The following is an 18,025-nucleotide window of genomic DNA, read 5'->3' as shown; positions in this document are numbered from 1 at the left end:
GCTTCTTCCAAAGGCAGGTGAAGTTTCCCTTTAGAGGCAGGCCGTTCCTTGCTCATGAGTTTTGGGGTGAGAGAGAGCTAGTTTCAGATGGTAAGGCTTCTCTGTGTCCCCCGCATGGCTACTGCTTTACCTCATGGCCGAAGAGAGAGCCCGCCACCTTCCCATCTCTAACTTATATAGCCCCTGTGACCTCATTCATCTGGTCCAGTGGAGGTCAGCCCCAGTTGGCTGTCAGCCAACCAATTTGAAATACATCACCTGTTACCGGGCAGATTCCAGTTGCCCAGGTAGAAACCCCTTACCCAGGTAATTTATGCAAGTCACATAGGCAGAGGGAGCAGGTTTCCCCCCTCCCTCAGGAATGCAGCCGGCTCAAGTTACCTAAATAGACAGGCTGAGGGTGCGGTCCCCTGTGTGCAGAGCCCACCCTAATCAAATGGTTGCAGCTCAGAGATTTTAGTCACAGTGTCACAGGACAGAGATTTTGGGGAGAAACCAAGGTGGCTTTCTGCCACACCCCGCATGGAATTACTTACTTATGTCTGCCTGCTCTGTCTGTCACAGGGGGCAGCCAGGAAAGGGTTAACCTGCCTGCCCACCACCACTGCTGCTTTTGTGGCCCAGATAGTAGTAGCACTGGCAGTGGACCAGTAGGCAGGTTAACCCTTCCTTGGCCACTTCTCTGAGACTATGGTTGCCTGCACTAGTAGCAGGGGGGATGGGGGGGACAGGGGGTGAAAGGACATTGAGTGGGGATCTGGGATGCCTGGGAGGGCAGTGAGCCCAATATGGGCCAGCGGGGGAGGGGGCAGTTGGGGTGTTTACAATAAGGTGTAGTCTAGCATGGCTGCACCTTAGTGTAACATGAGCTGGGTAGTATGGATCAGAGATAATCCTGTCCTGGAGTGGTATAGCTTTAAATCACCTAATGAGTGCTTAAAACTGGTTTCAGGTGGTAATGTGCAGATAGTGCAGGGATTAAGAGCTCCAGGAGCTACTCAAATTACTGTGTAACAAGGACTTTCGTTTTCTACACTAAGCGGCCTTTCTTGCCCATGATGGTGGTTCACAGTTACAGTATAAGAGTAGCATGGGGTGAATCCTTCCACTCTGTGAATCTTCACAAAGGCTTATCATAATTGCTCCTAAATTGCACTGGAGCGAGATCAGAACCAGGCTCTAAGGCTAGGGACAGATGTTCAAAAAGCCTGAACTTGAATTGATTCAATCTTTGCAGGTTAGCGTAACTTGGCTAGGCTGAACCGGTTTGTAACCAGACAGACATTCCCTCTGGACTGAGGAAATTCAGGCACATGCCTGCAGTAGCTCAGGTCAGAAGCTGTGGGGTACTACAGCAGCCCTGTCTTCCCTTCTACTGTGCTGAGCTTGGTTGGGGAGGGAATGGCCAGGCCTTGGCAGGACATTCTCATTAGGGAAGTCTGCCTGCACCATCCCAGGCTCTTCCCTGCTTGCTGCTCAAGTGGGAGGACTGTTGACAGCCCCCAGCCCCCTGCTAGCACTCTGAGGCAAGGGTGTATGTGCAGTGCATGTATTTGTTGATGATACAGAGCTTTTCAATCCCCCTCCGTGCTTTTTTATATTGTCTGCAGCAAACTGACAAGCGAGAGAGCCAGCAGGGGGGTGATAACAGTGTTTATCACCCGATCAGCAAAATAATAACCTCTCTCTGTTACTTCAAACTCTTACCAGCTGACCTGTTGATTAGCTCCAAACAGCCCTAAGCAGTCACTGTTCTGCCTGCCTGTCCCATTGAAGTTGGAGACACACACATGTCTGCATTAGCTAGCATACCACATGCCTTGGATCCATGGTGCTGGAGTCCCTGCTGTGGGAGATGGGAGGGATGGGGGAGAGCGGTTCCTGCATGAACAGTGAGAGGTGGGTAGGGCAGGGGGAAGCCAGGCAGACCCTACTGTGCCCAGAAGTCTCTGCTGGAGCTCCAGCCAGGGAGCAGAGGGGAGGGGAGGGGAGGGGCCAGCCCTGCTGTGGCGCAGAGAGCCCTGCCCAGCCCAGCCCAGCCCAGAGAGCATGCTGGGATGCTGGGAGAGTCTGGTTTAACTTAAACCAGCAAGAGGTCTAGGACAGACATTGAATAAACCAGTTTGAGCCAAATTAATTAAGTCTGATACTACAATCAATCAGATTTATCTCAGACTGGGTTCAGCCATTTTCAAACTGGTTTATGTGCACTGAACATCTATTCTGTTACAGGTTTAAACAAGTTTCTGATCATTTCAGCTAGTTTATGTATAATGTCTGTCCCTAGCCAAAATGACTATGGACCTAGCTCCTTATACTTCATTATTGCTGCTGGGAGTTACTGAAGTATTTTTAGAGACAAACTTTGGGTTTGTGCTTCTTTGGCATTATTTTTGGTTTCTTTTTTCTTTGTGGATTGTATTCACTCCAACGTTGTCCTAGACTTCAGCTTTATTTTCCTTCCTACTACAATATAAGACTAATAATTTCACAAAAAATTTTGCTTCATGGGACCTAATCTATAGAGCGTTTGTGTTTCTAATCTCTCCTTAGTGAATGGGGAGTAGGGATGGGGAATTTGTATTGCTGTCCATTGCATGTACTTATAAGGAAATATTTGTCTTAGTTGAATCTGCGCATGCTCCACTTAAATGGACACATTAAATGAGCACAGTGAATTCGATGAGACTGCTCATGTGAATAATTGCTCAGAGGTTCAACATCTACCCTTAATTAATGAATTACAGTCATGAATTAATAAAATCAGAGGGGTAAGAACAGGAATGCTTTCCCCCCTCTCTTACAGTCTTAAAAACTGGTATAGCTACCCTAAAGCATCTTATCTGGGGTTTATTGAGGTTAGGCCTAATTGAATTTATATCTTAAAGGTGTTTTAAAGGAGCAACGCAGTCCCTTCCCTGTCTGGATGCAGCCAGCAGCTGGGCTGGCACTGCACTCCTCCCACTCAGCTGAGGACTTGCCTCCGTGCCATGGCTCCTGACAAAGGGTGCTCAGTCCACAGGTGGATCTCTTGGGCGCAATCCTGCATGGCAGATCCATCTGTCACATGCCTTTGGGCTGGAAGAGCCACTGTGGGTCCTTGCTGAGCAGCAGCTGCTACAGCCTGGGGGTTAGGCAGGCAGGAGGTGGGCACCACCTGGGGCTCCAGGTACATGCAGGCCTAGAGGCACCACATGGGTGCAGTGCAGCTGTTGTGGCAGGTGGGAGCTCCTATGGGTGCTATGGGGGGGAGGGTGCTGGGCTCCATGCAAACTGCCCCTGAGGTATCCAATGGCAGCCCCACGACTGCATTTGCTCCTATTTAAGCCCAACAGCTCTGCCCAGCTCTGTTCCTTCAGGTAATCACTAGTTACCTCCCTTGGAGCAGCTGCATGATGCTGCGGCCCAGATCCACGCTGCCTCCCAGGCAGCTCCTGCCAGAGCCGCTCCCTTGCCAGCAGGCAGCACTGAGCTGGGAGGTATATGGTAAACGTTAGACAGTATAAATATAATTACCGTTTAACCTTTTGCATCCCTAATTTCCATGCTTTTCAGGTTTTTATTATATACCACAATGTGACCTTAACTGTTAAGGTTAAGAAAGGTAGTTTTTGTTGTTAATACATATGTATGTTTTCAAGACTCTAGGGAACACACTGTAGATTGGGAAGAATAACACTGAGTTCCATGCAAAGGGCTTATAATTTTCAATATTTATTACAGAGTGACAGATGAAATACCACTATTTTGCCAATACTTTTAATCAGAAGTAACTACAAAACCTGAGATGATCTGTGTCTAGCTTCTGATGATAAACACCTTTTTAATAATCTGCTTCATGCTGTTATATCTAAAACTTACATTAAAAGAATTATTGAATTGATTATTTGGATAAGAAACCAAATGTCAAGTTTCAAAATTTCTGTTCTTCTCAAGAGGGAAAATGAGACCTTTTACAATTGGTCATGAAGAAACTATAGAACAGCCAACAGCCGGGTAATTAGGGTATTCCCTTGGGCTGTGAGAGACCCAGGGTCAAATCTATGTTGAATCAGACAGGGTAGTTACTTCAACTTGGCTTTCCCACATCCGATTCAAGTGCCAAAATTTACCAGACTATGAAGTCAATTGTGCTCATGTAAAAAACATTTAAATAGAATAGCTCAAGGAAGAATAATAGAGAGAGAACTATTTTCTTAATGGAAAAAAATTGTAACTATGTTTTATCAGTTGTATTGCTGAATAGAGATGGCAAAATGGTCTTTATATATTTATATATCCATTTGTAATTTTTAATTTATTTGTCTTAGTGTACATTGGCATGTGTGTTCTAGTGAGTTTACTAGCAAGAATGTTTCCCAGAAACAGTGAATTATATATATTAAAAAATAGAGAATATTGATAGAAGGACATCTCAAATTAGTATATACGATTTTTAAGAACCATGCACATGCAGTTAGGGAACATAAGCAATCCTGGTGACACAGAAACAAAGCTAACCAAAACAGCTTTGAAAACAGGTTCTTTTCATAAATCCACCACATATTTGCCAAAGTTATTCATTCATGGAAAAACAGATTAAAGCCACAGAATGCTGTGAACTATTCCATCAGTGCTAACTTGGGGAGCTCTAAATTGCAATGGAAGCCATTGTGGATTGTTGACATTTTGCAGTTCACAGCACCTCAGAGATTTTAGGCTGTCATAAGCACTGCGTTCTTTGTTAGGAAACCTTTTCTAATTATGAATTTGCCCAATGACTATCAGTCCTGTTTTGGCTCCTGTTTGATATATTGAAAGAGTACTTTCTCTCATGGTGTTTGTGCTCTAGGCTAAATTAGATAAAAAAAAAAAAATTAAATAGAAATGCTATTTTTAGAAGTCTATGAAATTTGCTTGAAGCTCAGGAAAGGCCTGAGTTTCTTTGATTAAAATTGTAAGCAAAATTTGATATCAGTTATAATTTTAACATAATTAGTTTATTGGATCCTAGTTACTTATACTGATAGACATTTTGGGGCCTACCTTTTTTAAATTACTAAACCTTCAAACATTGAATGATGTTCTGTCTATTACAGTAAATAGAAACAATACTTGTTTTCATTAAAATATCTCTTTAGAACATATGGTTAACTGATGCTGCAAGCAATCAAATTATGCTGTCCAGGGGAAAGCTACAAAGGAAGTCCTGAGATAAGAGAAAAGCCATGATCCTACAGATTGGCAGGTTTTTCAGGGCTCAAGGCCAAAAGCCTTCATAGGCATACATATAGAGATGTAGAGTAAGGAGCAACAAAACTCACAAAGAATACTTTACCAATCCTATGGAAAGCAGCTGGAGAGTGATAGGAGAGTGCATACATTTGAAAGCTCTATGGTTCTGCAATTCCATTTCCATGCAACCACTAACATGTTATAGACACTTATATACTAATTCAAGTCGATTCAGTTTTATTATTAAGGATTCTGGCTAAATGCCATGCTCTCAAAGACGAGGTAAAACACATACACCCATAATATAAATAAGTTTGAACAAAGTAACCAAACTACAAATATTGTACAAAAAATAGAGCCCACCAACCTACAAACATGACTAATATATAGTAGTAAATCAAGACCTGAATCTATAATGTTGTACATATATCCACAATTGAGACAAGAAAATCAAGTCTAATGTTAAAATGTATCACTCATATCAGTAATAAAGGATATTTAACTCTAATCGCCTCAGCCTTGTAAGTGAAAATTGTGAGACGGTTTACTACATTTGGATCTGTTGACTGTAAAAGCCAGATTAGTTTCTCTCTGTTTGAGAAATGTATCAATTTCTGCAAGTGCGGTAATAAACAGGTTCTCCTTTTGTCATTATATAAAGTACATTCTAATACATAGTGGATAGTATCTTCCAAAACTCCTAGACAGACTGGGCAACATCTTTTAGCCCTTGGAATGCAAAATCCATGTCCAGCCAGAACAGCTGTGGGCATCTGTTCAGTCCTGAGTCTAGTCAAAGAGGATCACCACCACCTATAAATACCTTTCTTCTCCCCCTCTTCTCCCCGCCCCCATCTAATTTCCAAAGAGTATATAAAAGGGCATTGCGAGTAGCCCTAGCCACTGCAAAATCATTCTGCCTGGCAATATTTTGTATCCTCTGGAAAACCCGAACTTTTTCTATGGGGGAGAAAGCTAGTGCAAAAGTGTGGGAAAGAAAAGCTAACCATGGTGATTGGAGAGGAGGGGGATTATTAATATCTTCTAGGTAGCATAATTTAAGCAGATGAGATGGTAAAAGGGGCAGGATTTTAAACCAAAATCCTGCCTTTCTAATAATAACATTAGTTAAAATAGAATCCATTCCCATCTCTAATATCAGAAAAGATGCAGGAATTGAGGGAGGAAGACCCCTAAGAAACATGTTCTGAGGTATGTCTACATCATTACTAGTGGCATAACCCCTTACTTCAGTGCCATATTAGATCTGAGAGGTAACTTTGGGTCTGTATACTGATATAGGAGCTTGGACTGATCGTCCTGCTGTAGTTTCATAACATTTCTTTATAGCCACAGCTGACTGGGCTGCCTTAGTTTTAGCTGACTGACTCCTGTACTGCTGGCTCTCTGAACTCTGCCACCCTCCCCCCACTTTCTTGCAGAGTTTGCCTAGTGTGCAAACACTGCTTTTATGATATTGTATTTGAGGTTCCAATAGGCAATGGTGGGAATGATGGAGGCAAGCAGAAGAGTCACTCTACTAGTCACAAAGAGTAAAAAGTGGCTGGGAGTCTCAAAGGGCCATTGTCCTTCCAGCAAATAGAAAGAAATATCAAGAAACTGAAGCCTGAAAAATGTCTTGCATTCTTCCTGAGGCACTAGAATAAACAAGAAGCCATCCCTGCAGCTTAGCAGAATAAAACAGTGCACAGCTGTGTTAGCATGTTGCAATGGAACGCTTTTTCAGGGGCCTGCAGGAATTGCTTCGCCCTGCTAATGAGGAAGGTAGCTACACTCTTCAGAGGTCTGACACTACTAGAAGGAAGGATATAGTTTAGCTGTTCAGCCCAGTAAGCAGATAAATGGCTTACTGAGCAAATTCTCAATTGTCCAGTAGTTCAGTCAAGTCTAGGCCTTGGAACATTTACAATCTTCAAGCAGTCAGAATGTACTGTTGGGAGCAATCTTGCTGTGGTATCGGTATGGACTGGCTGACCTGATAGGTCTTTTCTAACTCTAACTTCTATCATTCTGTTAACTGCAGTGGATAGAAAGTTCTCATTATAGCTGTTGAACCCCGCATTTGATTCTATGGAGACTCTATTTATTGATGAAAGCACCATGCGATCTGTCTGGAAAATCTCATTGCTATTGCAAGGTCTTTGAGGTCACAGTTTCTCATCATGGCATTAATAATTTGTATTTGTATTAATTATTTGTCAAATAGTGATAGCTACCATTTGGTATTTGGACAGATTACAAAAATTACCATTCCCAGAAACCATACAAAAAATCCTGGTAGGATAGTCCTCAAAGTACTTTACTTAATAAGTATGATGATTATTTCATCATGAAATAATAGGAGATATTCATTTGGAGGTGCATATAATACAGCTAATATAGGCAGCCCAGTTCTGCATATAGTATGGTTGTTTTTAATCAGTAAACATTGGTGTCATCTAGCAATTTTTGTCAACTGCTAGAGTTCAAAACCATTCTGCAGAAAGGGCCAGAGTAAATATTAACAGATCCTTTGCTTAGCTTGGGTCACTTGAAAAGGCTGCATACCAACAATGAAAATGCTTTGTCAATCACATTCTATACTGGATTAGTCTTAAAGTCCACGAAAGAATCAAAGTTCACCCTGGTACATACGCTTCAACATAGCATTCCCTGATATTGCTTGCAGGTTTAACAAAAAAGAAAACATGAAGGAGAGAGAACAAGCTTTAACTATTGTGGAAATTATAGACTCTTCAAAAATAAAACTGGTGAGCAAATATTTTCCTTGTCGTTCTTCAATAATCTGAATTTAAAAATATGTAGTGTGTGTGGACTCTTGAACTATTAATCCTAAAACTAATTCTAGACTGGAAGTTACCTCTCTAAAAGGCAGAGCACTAACAATGCAGGATGTTAAATTAAGTTTCCTAGAGCTGTTTACCATAGCAAGTGCAGACATCTCAAATCAGAGAGGACACTAAGTTCTGATTGTCATAGAACTTCAAATGAATTTTGATTACAAGCTTTTCATCTCTTATGAGTTTGTAGCAGCTTTTCATCTCCCCAGTTTGCAGCAGGGGTCTATGGGTGAACTCAATCATGGTTGTGGAGGCACAGGACTCTGCATCAGATAAACCCTCTATATGGGGATTGCATTGAGAGCGTGGATATGGAATGGTTCTCATACACCAACTCTGTATCATGGAATAGTAGGATAGGACAATACAGCACCTACAGCAATTGTAGTTTAGTCACAAGTCCACCTTTACATGACATGAGTACCCCACCACATAGCATGATGAGGCATATGATATATCCTCTGCATTCAGAGTAGCCCCTTTTCTACTAGAGGTGGATAGGGTACATACACCCTTGGGAGAGGTAGGATACAACAATTCACCCTGTACCTGAAAAAATTTTGTGTAGAGATGGTAGACAGGATTCTTTAGAATAGGATCTAATTCTCCTAACTTGCTCACTCCTTTCACTTTAAGTAAGTTTATACCATCCTATCAAGTCAGGATCTTTGAGGAAAAGTGCAAATAGTTATTTATGTAAGAATTCTGAAAGTTGATGTTTAAAACAGTATCTTGATAACCTTACTATTGGTAATATACCATCCCAATTGAGGAAAAGGCAAGGGTCCAAGTGAATGTACTTAAATATTATAAGTCTCTACAGTACTCTACTAGTACTGTTCAAATGTCAACAGTACTGATTTTTATCAAGTACAAAGTTAAAGAACAGTAATAGAACACACAGATCTCTCTCCAGTTCTGCTGAGCACCTTCACTGTAGTCAGTGCAGTCACTGTAAACGTGCAAGCAATAAGGACTCAAATAGCAGCAATGTACAGACAATGTATAGTTCTATATCTCCTTCACCCCACATAATCTTGTTTCCCCCCTAATGGCATGAAGATAGTCCAAGGATGAACAAAAGCTGTTTGAAGCAGTACCTGAACAGGACGGAGGTTATGCTGCTGAGCAGAGGAAAGCATTGTGAAACGTTTGCCGTAGCATGGTCTCCTTTGGTTTTAAGGTACGCATCACAATTGGTCAATTCAGTGTGAAATTCAGCAAGTCTGAATTCCTCACTGAGAACTTCTTAGATAGTAGAATCTGTAATGTTTTCTTTTAGCTCTTATTGACAAGGCAATACAATTCCGTTCAGGAAGTTGACATACATAAAGTTTCCATGCCTTCATCATCTCTAATCTCTACAACAGCAATGCAGTATCTTTATTTAGTCTTAGTAAAATTTGGGTAGTTCAAAGTCTTATATTTTGCCAAAAATAATACAGGGGTAGTTGAAATATAAGCACTGTTACAGACAGAGGTCACTCTAAATCAGTGGTCGCCAACCAATGGATCTCAATCCACTGGTAGATCTTGTAGCCTCTTGTACTAGATCTCAGACCCTCTTGGGGTAGATCCAAGGCTGGGGTGGGAGCCAAGTGTTTGCGTGCCCCAGCCCAGCAGGTTAGTCCATGGGGGTGGTAAGAGGTGGGGGCTAGATTGAGGCCCCTACGGTAGGACAGTGCTGCAGAACAGCGTTCCCTCTAAGCACATGCCACACAGCTTAGAGGGAACGTTGCCACAGAGACAGGACCAGGGGTAAGTTGAGTGAGGTCCCAGCCAGATGGGACTTACCTGCTGGGGAGATGTGCCCCCAAATAATTTTTTCTCCCTCTGCCTCGATCCACGCCCCCCTTCCCACCCCACAGACTTACCTGCTGGGTGGGGGGGATGGTGGCGGCAGTGCACAATGGATCTTGGGTTGCTTTTAAATGCCAGAGGTGATCTCCTACTTAAAAAAGTTGGAGACCACTGGTCTAGGTGATGTAATAATTTTCCTGAGTTTCAAATGTCAATGCCTTGGTTCCAGCATATCTAAAAGATCACCACCAACTCCAAAATGAAGGTAGCAGTGAACAGTTCTTCTCTTCTGATGTAATAGATTTTTTTTCCATGAGGATAAAACTTATCTGTGCAAGAAACAAGCTTTCTTAGAAGCCAGTTAATAGGTATGGTGTGAATTCCCAAAGGAATTATGGACTGTAAATATAAGACTTACGAGTCTCCTCTTCAAGTGCAAGGTGCATTTCTTTGACCTTGCCTTCTTTAATATAAATATGTAGGAGTGTGCACATTTAAATTCAACAGCAACAAAAAAGAAACTTGACCCAAACAAAGCAGAGGAATGAGAAAGAGAGAATAAATCATATGACAGACATCACTTAATATTTTACTGGCAAGAACTGAGATATTACTGTGGTTAGTGCAATATAAAGTCTTGTATAGAAGCAAATATTACTGTGAGATTAAAAATATGTAAGAATGTGTATCTAACAGAGGATGCCTATATTAATATTTTAATATAAAGTCAATTTTATTCTTTCCCCTCCTTTTTTACTTTTTGTATGTCAGGTTTTTGTGCTGACAAAACAAACGTGCATTTGTTCAGGGAAAAATTTGAATGATTTGATATGTGGAATTACAAGGAACTGTTTGGGACCGTGTATTAATTCAGGGGTGCTCAACCCCTCTTTCCCTCCACCTCCCACCCCCCCTGTGGGCCAGATCCGGCTCCTGGCACCATGTCTTCTAGCCTGCAAGGCTCCCTATGGGTTTATAGGGACTCCTGGAGGCCATGGCCCTGCACACTAGATTGGGCATGAAGCACAGTACAGGGCTCAATGCTGGTGGTGGAGCCACTTAGGAGTGGCACAGGGCTCTGGAGCCTGACCTTGGCCTGATGTGCTGGGAAGAGGTGGTGTAAGGCCCTGGGGGCCGAATTTTGGCAAACGGGGCTAGGTTGGGGCAGCACAGGACCTTGGGACCCAATCCCAGCAGGTGGGGTCCAGTCTGACCTGCAGACCAGGCCCATGCCTCTAATTTGGCCCACAGGGTCAAAAGGTTGAAACCACTGCATTTGTTCACTAATTAAATATTACTCTTAACATGAGCAGTAGTAAAATAGCTAATGATGGTCCAAATTAAATTGTGCACTTTAGGCTTCTGGACCATGAGATGAATGGGATAGATTTTGTTTCTGACTTGTCAGTTGGATCAGTTTGCTTTTGCTTTTATCTTGGCTCTCATAATATATAGAAACATTAAAAAAGCACATAATTAAAAGTTTGCACCTCAAAACACAGCTCTCTAAAAAGAGTTTGAGCTTACAGGAAATTTCCATTGCTTTTCCACTTCTGATCCTGCATTTGGCTAAATGACACACACACGCACACACACACTTTTCCAGGAATATGCTGTAAGTGCGAATCTGGATCTGGTTCATTTTTCAGTTGTGAATAATGACCCAGCTTGAAGATCATTATTCAAAGATAAAAAATGAGCTAGTTTTCATACATTATATATAATATATTATAATATATCTGAACATTAGGTACTTGGTTGAGCATCATACGATTATGAATCAGGTTAAAGATAAATATAGAAGGTGCTGCAATTTGTCTTGGGTGCAAGATAAGAGACCTGAAACTTGGTACATTTGCTAGTTTTCTTTATTTTTCAAGAAAAATAGCAAAGGGAACTGCTGTAGTTTGTTGTTGTTTGTTAGATGTATTTATTTCTGATTTATTTCCTAATATAAGTAAGTGTTTCATAGGTCAATTACATCAGCATCTAAAATCTTCAACTGTATTCTAGTGTGCCAGGCAACATAACAACATGTAGTAAGATACAGCTCTTGCCCCAGACAGTCTCTAAATTAGGGGTTAGCAAAATACAGCCCACGGGCTGGATTCAGCCTGCCAATTGATTGGATCTGGCCCACAGGGTGTGGCTGCCAGTTGATTTGATCTGGTGGCTGCAGCTACTCCTGTGGTGCTCCACATGGGGTTGAGCCTAGCCTGGGGCAGCCCGCACCTCGCTTCAGCCTGCACCCACTGACCTGGCCCTGGGCAGCATGCAGAGCTTCTGTGGGGGGGGCTGCTCCTGGTGCAGCTGCAAAATCTTGGGTGCTGCTTTGCTCTCCTCACCTCCTGCAGCAGCTGCTCCTACAGGCCAAATCAGCACCCTCCCCACCACAACAACTCACAGGCAGGGAGCAGTGATCGGGAGTGAAACAGGCTGGCAAGACCAGGATCATGGAGCAGGGTTGTGAGGCAGCCCCCTGCCTCACAACTCATGGCTTGGAGGAAGCTGCAGCCAAGTGGCTCCTGCCCCAGCATGTAGGGTTCTGGCCCCAAATCTTGGCTACCTTCCACCGATCCTGCCTGCCTTGCCTGCCTGGCACAGGCAGCCAGAGTAGTTGGAAGGCAGCCAGGAGCTTCCGGTGGACAGCTCCTGCCCCAGCATGTGAGACTCTGGCTCTGGGTCCAGCTTTTTGCTGCCTTCCACCCACTCTGCCTGCTGAAAAGGGCTGGTGCACAGCATGCGCTGCCTCAGGTGGGAGCAGTCAGGGCTTGGCCTCATGCAGAGTGCACAGGATCAGCTGTAGACTGCAACATCTGGGTGAGCTTTGAATATGCCCCATGCCCCCTCCTCCTTCCTTTCACCCCGTGCTGGCTCTTGGGACCCTAGTACCTAGGCACCCATCCCCACACATGAACACATGTCCTGCTCGACACTTTCCCACTCCCCTCCCAACAGGGCAGGGGGCTGCCTCACATCCCTGCTCCATGAAAAGTTATCATCCAGTGGGTACGCCTGGATGTTCACTAATGCACCTTAGATACTGCTCATTTAGTTTAGTACTTGCTTAATAAAGTACTAACTAACTAGAGTTACTGCACAGTTGTGCTGGCACACAGTTGTTTTGTGATGCTTAATGTTTATTAGCCTAGTAACACTGTGCAGTAAGCTATTAGTGCAGTTTTAAACCATCTCACTATCATGCAGTGTTACTAGGCTAATGTGCAGTAAGCGTCTCATGTAGACGCATCCACTGTCTTTTTCATAGAGAGAGGTTAACAACTTTCCCTCATAACGCAGCAAATCTCTGACTAAACCAACAGCTGAACATATCTCCCAAGCTCTGCTTCAGTGCTGAATCACAAAGCTTTCCTTCCCATCTACTGTTTCTTTTGGTTTTCTAAGCAGCTACCACAAAAAGAAAGAGTGAGAAGTATTTGAACTAATTCTATTTTCCCCTCAATAAAAAAGGGTAGTCTGTAGTATCTTATCTATTATTGGAGGCATCTACAAATGCATTTTACTGTGGTGTTGGCCAATTAGCACTGCAGTAAAGTGTCACCATCTATACACATGGCGCAACTAGGCCTCAGTAACTAATTAACACTGGGGTAGGATCGTACTGCCCAACACAAATACTATCCTACAGTGGAGTTTAGTGGGCTGTAACCCATGTGTAGATGGGAGCCAGGACTGGCTGAGGCATGAAAGTGCTACAGTGTAGGGCTACCTGCCAGCTAGCCCCAATGTAGCACACTTGTACCCCAGCCAGCCCCTCCTCAGCAACCTGAGCCATGGCAGAGCAGCTCTGGGCTGGCAGGCTGAGTCTCTAGGTCCCCTGACAGCCAGGGCTTCACCATTCTAGCTCAGCATGCTACGATCCTGGGTGCACATCTAAACACTGCACCCAGGAGCAATAAACTTCAGCGTAAACTGCTCCAGAGTTTATTCAACCACACTAATTGCACATGCACGTGCACCTACTGTTTAGGAAATGTTCTTGCAACAACTAGTTCAATATCCAGTTATTGACCAAACTGAAGAAAAATTCAGTGCATATTCTGAAATGCATATGTCTGTTTGAAAGATTAAGCCAACTCTGTTAACTGGATACATTGAATAAACAGAAAATAAATTATAAGCAATTAAACACTTTAAAAAAAATTAGAAACTGAAAAAGTAACACAAACAAATTGAATTTTATTTGGTATGTGAAATGTTTGATGAACTTGGGTCCAATAGTAGATGCCTTTTTCAGAGGTGTAGCTGATGCCATCATAAACCTTACAAAGCCTGGCCAAGATTTTCATAAATTCATAGATGTTAGGGTCTGAAGGGACCTCAGTATGTCATTGAGTCTGACCCCCTGCCCTGGGCAGGAAAGAGTGCTGGAGTCAGATAACCCCAGCTAGGTGCTTGTCCAGCTTCCTCTTGAAGACCCCTGGGGTAGGGGAGAGCACCACTTCTCTTGGAAGCCCATTCCAGAATCTGACAACCCTTACTGTGAAGAAATTCTTTCTAATGTCTAACCTAAATTTGTTCTCTTTCAATTTATGGCCATTGTTCCTAGTTACTTCAGGGGGTGCCCTAGTAAATAGAGCATCTCCTATTCCCTGTTGCCCTCCCCTGATGAATTTCTAGGCAGCCACAGGATCACCTCTCAGCCTTCTTTTGCGAAGGCATAAGAGTTTTAGGTCCCTCAGTCTCTCCTCGTAGGCAGGCCTGCAGGCCTCTGACTATATAAGTGCATCCCTCTCGAAGTGCGATGCCCAAAATTGGAAGCAGTACTCCAACTGTGGCCTGACCAGTGCCGCATTACCTCTCTGGACCTGCTTGTCATGCATCTGCTAATGCATGATAAAGTGCGGTTAGCTTTGTTGATCACTTCATCACATTGATGACTCATGGTCATCTTGGTGTCAACTATGACTCCAAGATCCCTTTCTGCTGCTGTGCTGCTGAGAAGATCACGCCCAGCCTGTAAGTGTGTTGGTGGTTCTTTTTGCTCAGATGTAGCACTTTGTACTTGTCTTTGTTGAACTGCATCCTATTTTATTCTGCCCGTTTTTGCAACCTGTCCAGATCCACCTGGATCCTCTCCCTACTCTCTGGTGTGTTAACTTTGCCCCATAATTTGATATAATCTGTGAACTTGCACAGGGTGCTCTCCATGCCATCGTCCAAGTCACTGATGAAGACATTGAATAGCACTGGTCCAAGGACAGAGCCTTGTGGGACTCCACTGCCCACATCTTTCCAGGTTGATATCAACCCGTCCACCACCACTCTCTGGGTGTGACCCCTAAGCCAATATGCCACCCACCTGACCATGTAATCATCTACATCACAGCCTGACAGTTTATTTGTGAGAACAGAATGAGATACCATATCGAAGGCCTTTTTAAAGTCTATGTAGATGACGTCTACCTCGACTCCTGAGTCTAAGCATTTTGTAACCTGGTCATAAAAAGAAACAAGTTTAGTCAGACAGTATTTACCTGCAGTGAATCCATGCTGATTTCCTTTCAGCATTATTTCACCTGCTGGGCTCCCACAAATGAGATCCTTAATGATTTTTTCCAGAGTTTTCCCAAGGACAGAGGTGAGACTAATTGGCCTATAGCTTCCCAAGTCCTCCCTCCTTCCCTTCTTGAAAATAGGGACCACATTGGCTCTTTTCCAGTCCTCTGGGACCTGACCAGAGCACCATGAGTGCTCAAACAGCCGTGCCAGTGGCTCTGCTATGACACTAGCCAATTCCTTCAGCACCTTTGGATGGAGCTCATCCAGGTCCGCTGATTTGAACACATCCTGCCCCTCCAAGTGCCCCTTCACTAAGTCTGTGCTAACAGTTGGTGGGCTGGTTTCTCTCCTGTGTCTATTTATGATCCAATTGCAGGATTTTTCTTGGTCTGTGTCTAGGAATACAGATGCAAAGAACTCATTGAAGAGCTCAGCTTTGTGTCTCCCCCACCCTCGCTGTCACCAGTTGCCCTAGTTTGTCCTGTAGGGGTCCTATGCTACCCTGTGCCTTCCTTTTGCTCCCTATATACCTGAAGAAGCACATTTTGTTGTCCTTAATTTTTGTAATTTATAATTACATTTCATAAGAAAGCTTAGTATGTAAATACAATGGTGGTAACATGTTTTTCTCAGTATAGAAAGGCTAGTTTCACTTTACAAACTATTTTGTAAAATTAAACTATAGATTAGAGTCTGGTATTAATATGTGGGTTTTACATAGGGAGTAAATGTAAATGAAAGATTGGACTACTTACATTCAGTTTCTTATTGCATATATTTAGTAGCACTGTGCACTCGTATTAGTAGGTCAGCTTAGTGTAGCTGTTACTAGTAGGTGCATATGCACAAAGGCTTCTACTCTTAAGATATGTATATATCTTCCAATGATCTAAATGTATGACAACATACTTTTTGGAGATCTAGCAAAACAGCGATGGCTGTTCACTATTTTAGTGCCTCTCCCTAACTAATCCTAAAATTATTCTGAATTGAATGATTTTAACTTAATTACATGGATAAACAGTTTAACCCTCCGGTTTAAAATCCACGGGGAACATGGTACAGGGGACACAACGGTGGGACCCTACTACAGACCTCCCACCCAATGTCAAGATCTTGATCAGGAGTTCGGCCGGGGAACTGCCTGAGGCTGCATGCTCCAGGATCATGGTTTTCATGGATGACTTCTATTACCCAGACTTATCGTTGGAGGATCACTCAGCAAAATCCAAGCAGTCACAAAGCTTCCTCTCATGCATGGATGACCTCCACCTAACTCAAGAAGTCTATGGGCCAGTGAGAGGTAAAGTGCTGCTCAACCTGGTACTGGCTACTGGGGATGACCTAATCGGCAACCTAGTGATTGATGGGAAGCTGGGTGACAGCAACCACAAGCTGATCACCTTCACCATCTGCTGTAAAGCTGGTAAGTCAGTCAGCAACACTGAAGTCCTTGACTTCAGGAAAGCTGACTTTGACAAGCGCAGGAGGCTTGTCAGTGAGGCCCTAAGGGACCATGACCCCAGGGGGAGGGGAGTCTAGGAAGAGTAGTTGCTCCTCAAGGGAGCAAGCCTCAATGCACAAGCTAATTTGATTCCATCTCATAGGAAAGGCAGCAAGAGGGCACAGCAGCCCCCCTGGCTCTCCAGGGATCTAGCAGACTTTCTGAGGCTAAAAAGAAAGGCCTACAAAGGATGGAGGATGGGATTCGCCTCCCAGGAGGAATATTCTGCACTGGTCTGGTCTTTCAGGGAGCAAACCAGGAAAGCCAAGGCTGCAACTGAACTCCAACTAGCTTCGAGTATCAAGGACAATAAAAAGTCCTTTTTCAGATATGTGGGGAGCTGGAGGAAAAGCAAGGGCAACATTGAACCTCTGCTGAACCAGGTGGGCAACTCACAAGTGACGCCCAGGAAAAAGCCAAACTATTAAATGGGTACTTCGCATTGGTCTTTCATCAGTCCAATGGGATGCCCATGCTCGCTATGGGACAGGGAGGTCCAGGTGAGGGACGTACCCTGCCTTCCATCAATGCTGACTCTGTAAAGGTTGTAAAGGTTGGATACGTTCAAGTCAGCTGGCCCTGACAATCTACACCCCAGGGTGCTCAAGGAGCTAGTGAGCATCATAGCTCAGCCCCTGGCACGGATCTTTGAGAACTCCTGGCGCTCTGGTGTAGTGCCCAAAGACTGGAAGAAGGCCAACGTGGTGCCTATCTTCAAGAAAGCGAGGAAAGTGAATCCGGCAAACTGTAGGCCCATCAGCCTGACATCTATCCCAGGGAAGATCTTAGAAAAGTTTATTAAAGAAGCCATCCTTAATGGACTGGCTGACGCCAACATCCTGAGGGATAGCCAGCACGGGTTTGTTGCGGGTAGGTCTTGCTTGACTAATTTCGTTTCCTTTATGACCAGGTGACCTATCACCTGGACAAGGGAGAAGAGATTGATGTCATATATCGTGACTTAAAAAAAGCCTTTGATCTGGTATCCCATGATCACCCCTTGGCGAAACTGGCCAATTGTGGCCTTGGGTTCACCATGGTCTGCTGGCTGGGAAACTGGCTCCATGGCTGGACCCAGAGAGTAGTAATTGATGGAAGCCAATTGTCATGGTGCCCTGTGACC

The 18,025-nt window shown here is 43.7% G+C and overlaps 1 protein-coding gene across 2 annotated transcripts in view; it reads left to right on the top strand.

The window, feature by feature from the left end:
• Positions 1–18,025, top strand: part of TFEC (transcription factor EC) — an 88,198-nt gene that overhangs the window by 29,250 nt on the left and 40,923 nt on the right. The window contains exon 1 of one of the 2 annotated variants that reach the window (XM_019543409.1): positions 7,837–7,985. The exons of the other annotated variant lie outside the window; for it this stretch is intronic. Within the exon in view, the coding sequence (XP_019398954.1) occupies positions 7,923–7,985 (63 nt within the window). The 5' untranslated portion in view covers positions 7,837–7,922. Of the gene's footprint in view, positions 1–7,836; positions 7,986–18,025 lie in introns of those variants that run through there. 2 annotated transcript variants of the gene reach the window in all.

This window comes from Crocodylus porosus, unplaced genomic scaffold (assembly GCF_001723895.1).
Source record: "Crocodylus porosus isolate Cpor-Errol unplaced genomic scaffold, CroPor_comp1, whole genome shotgun sequence".
Taxonomy (NCBI): Eukaryota; Metazoa; Chordata; order Crocodylia; family Crocodylidae; genus Crocodylus; species Crocodylus porosus.
Note: the sequence above shows the minus strand (reverse complement) of the source record. Positions and strands in the feature narration are given on the sequence as shown.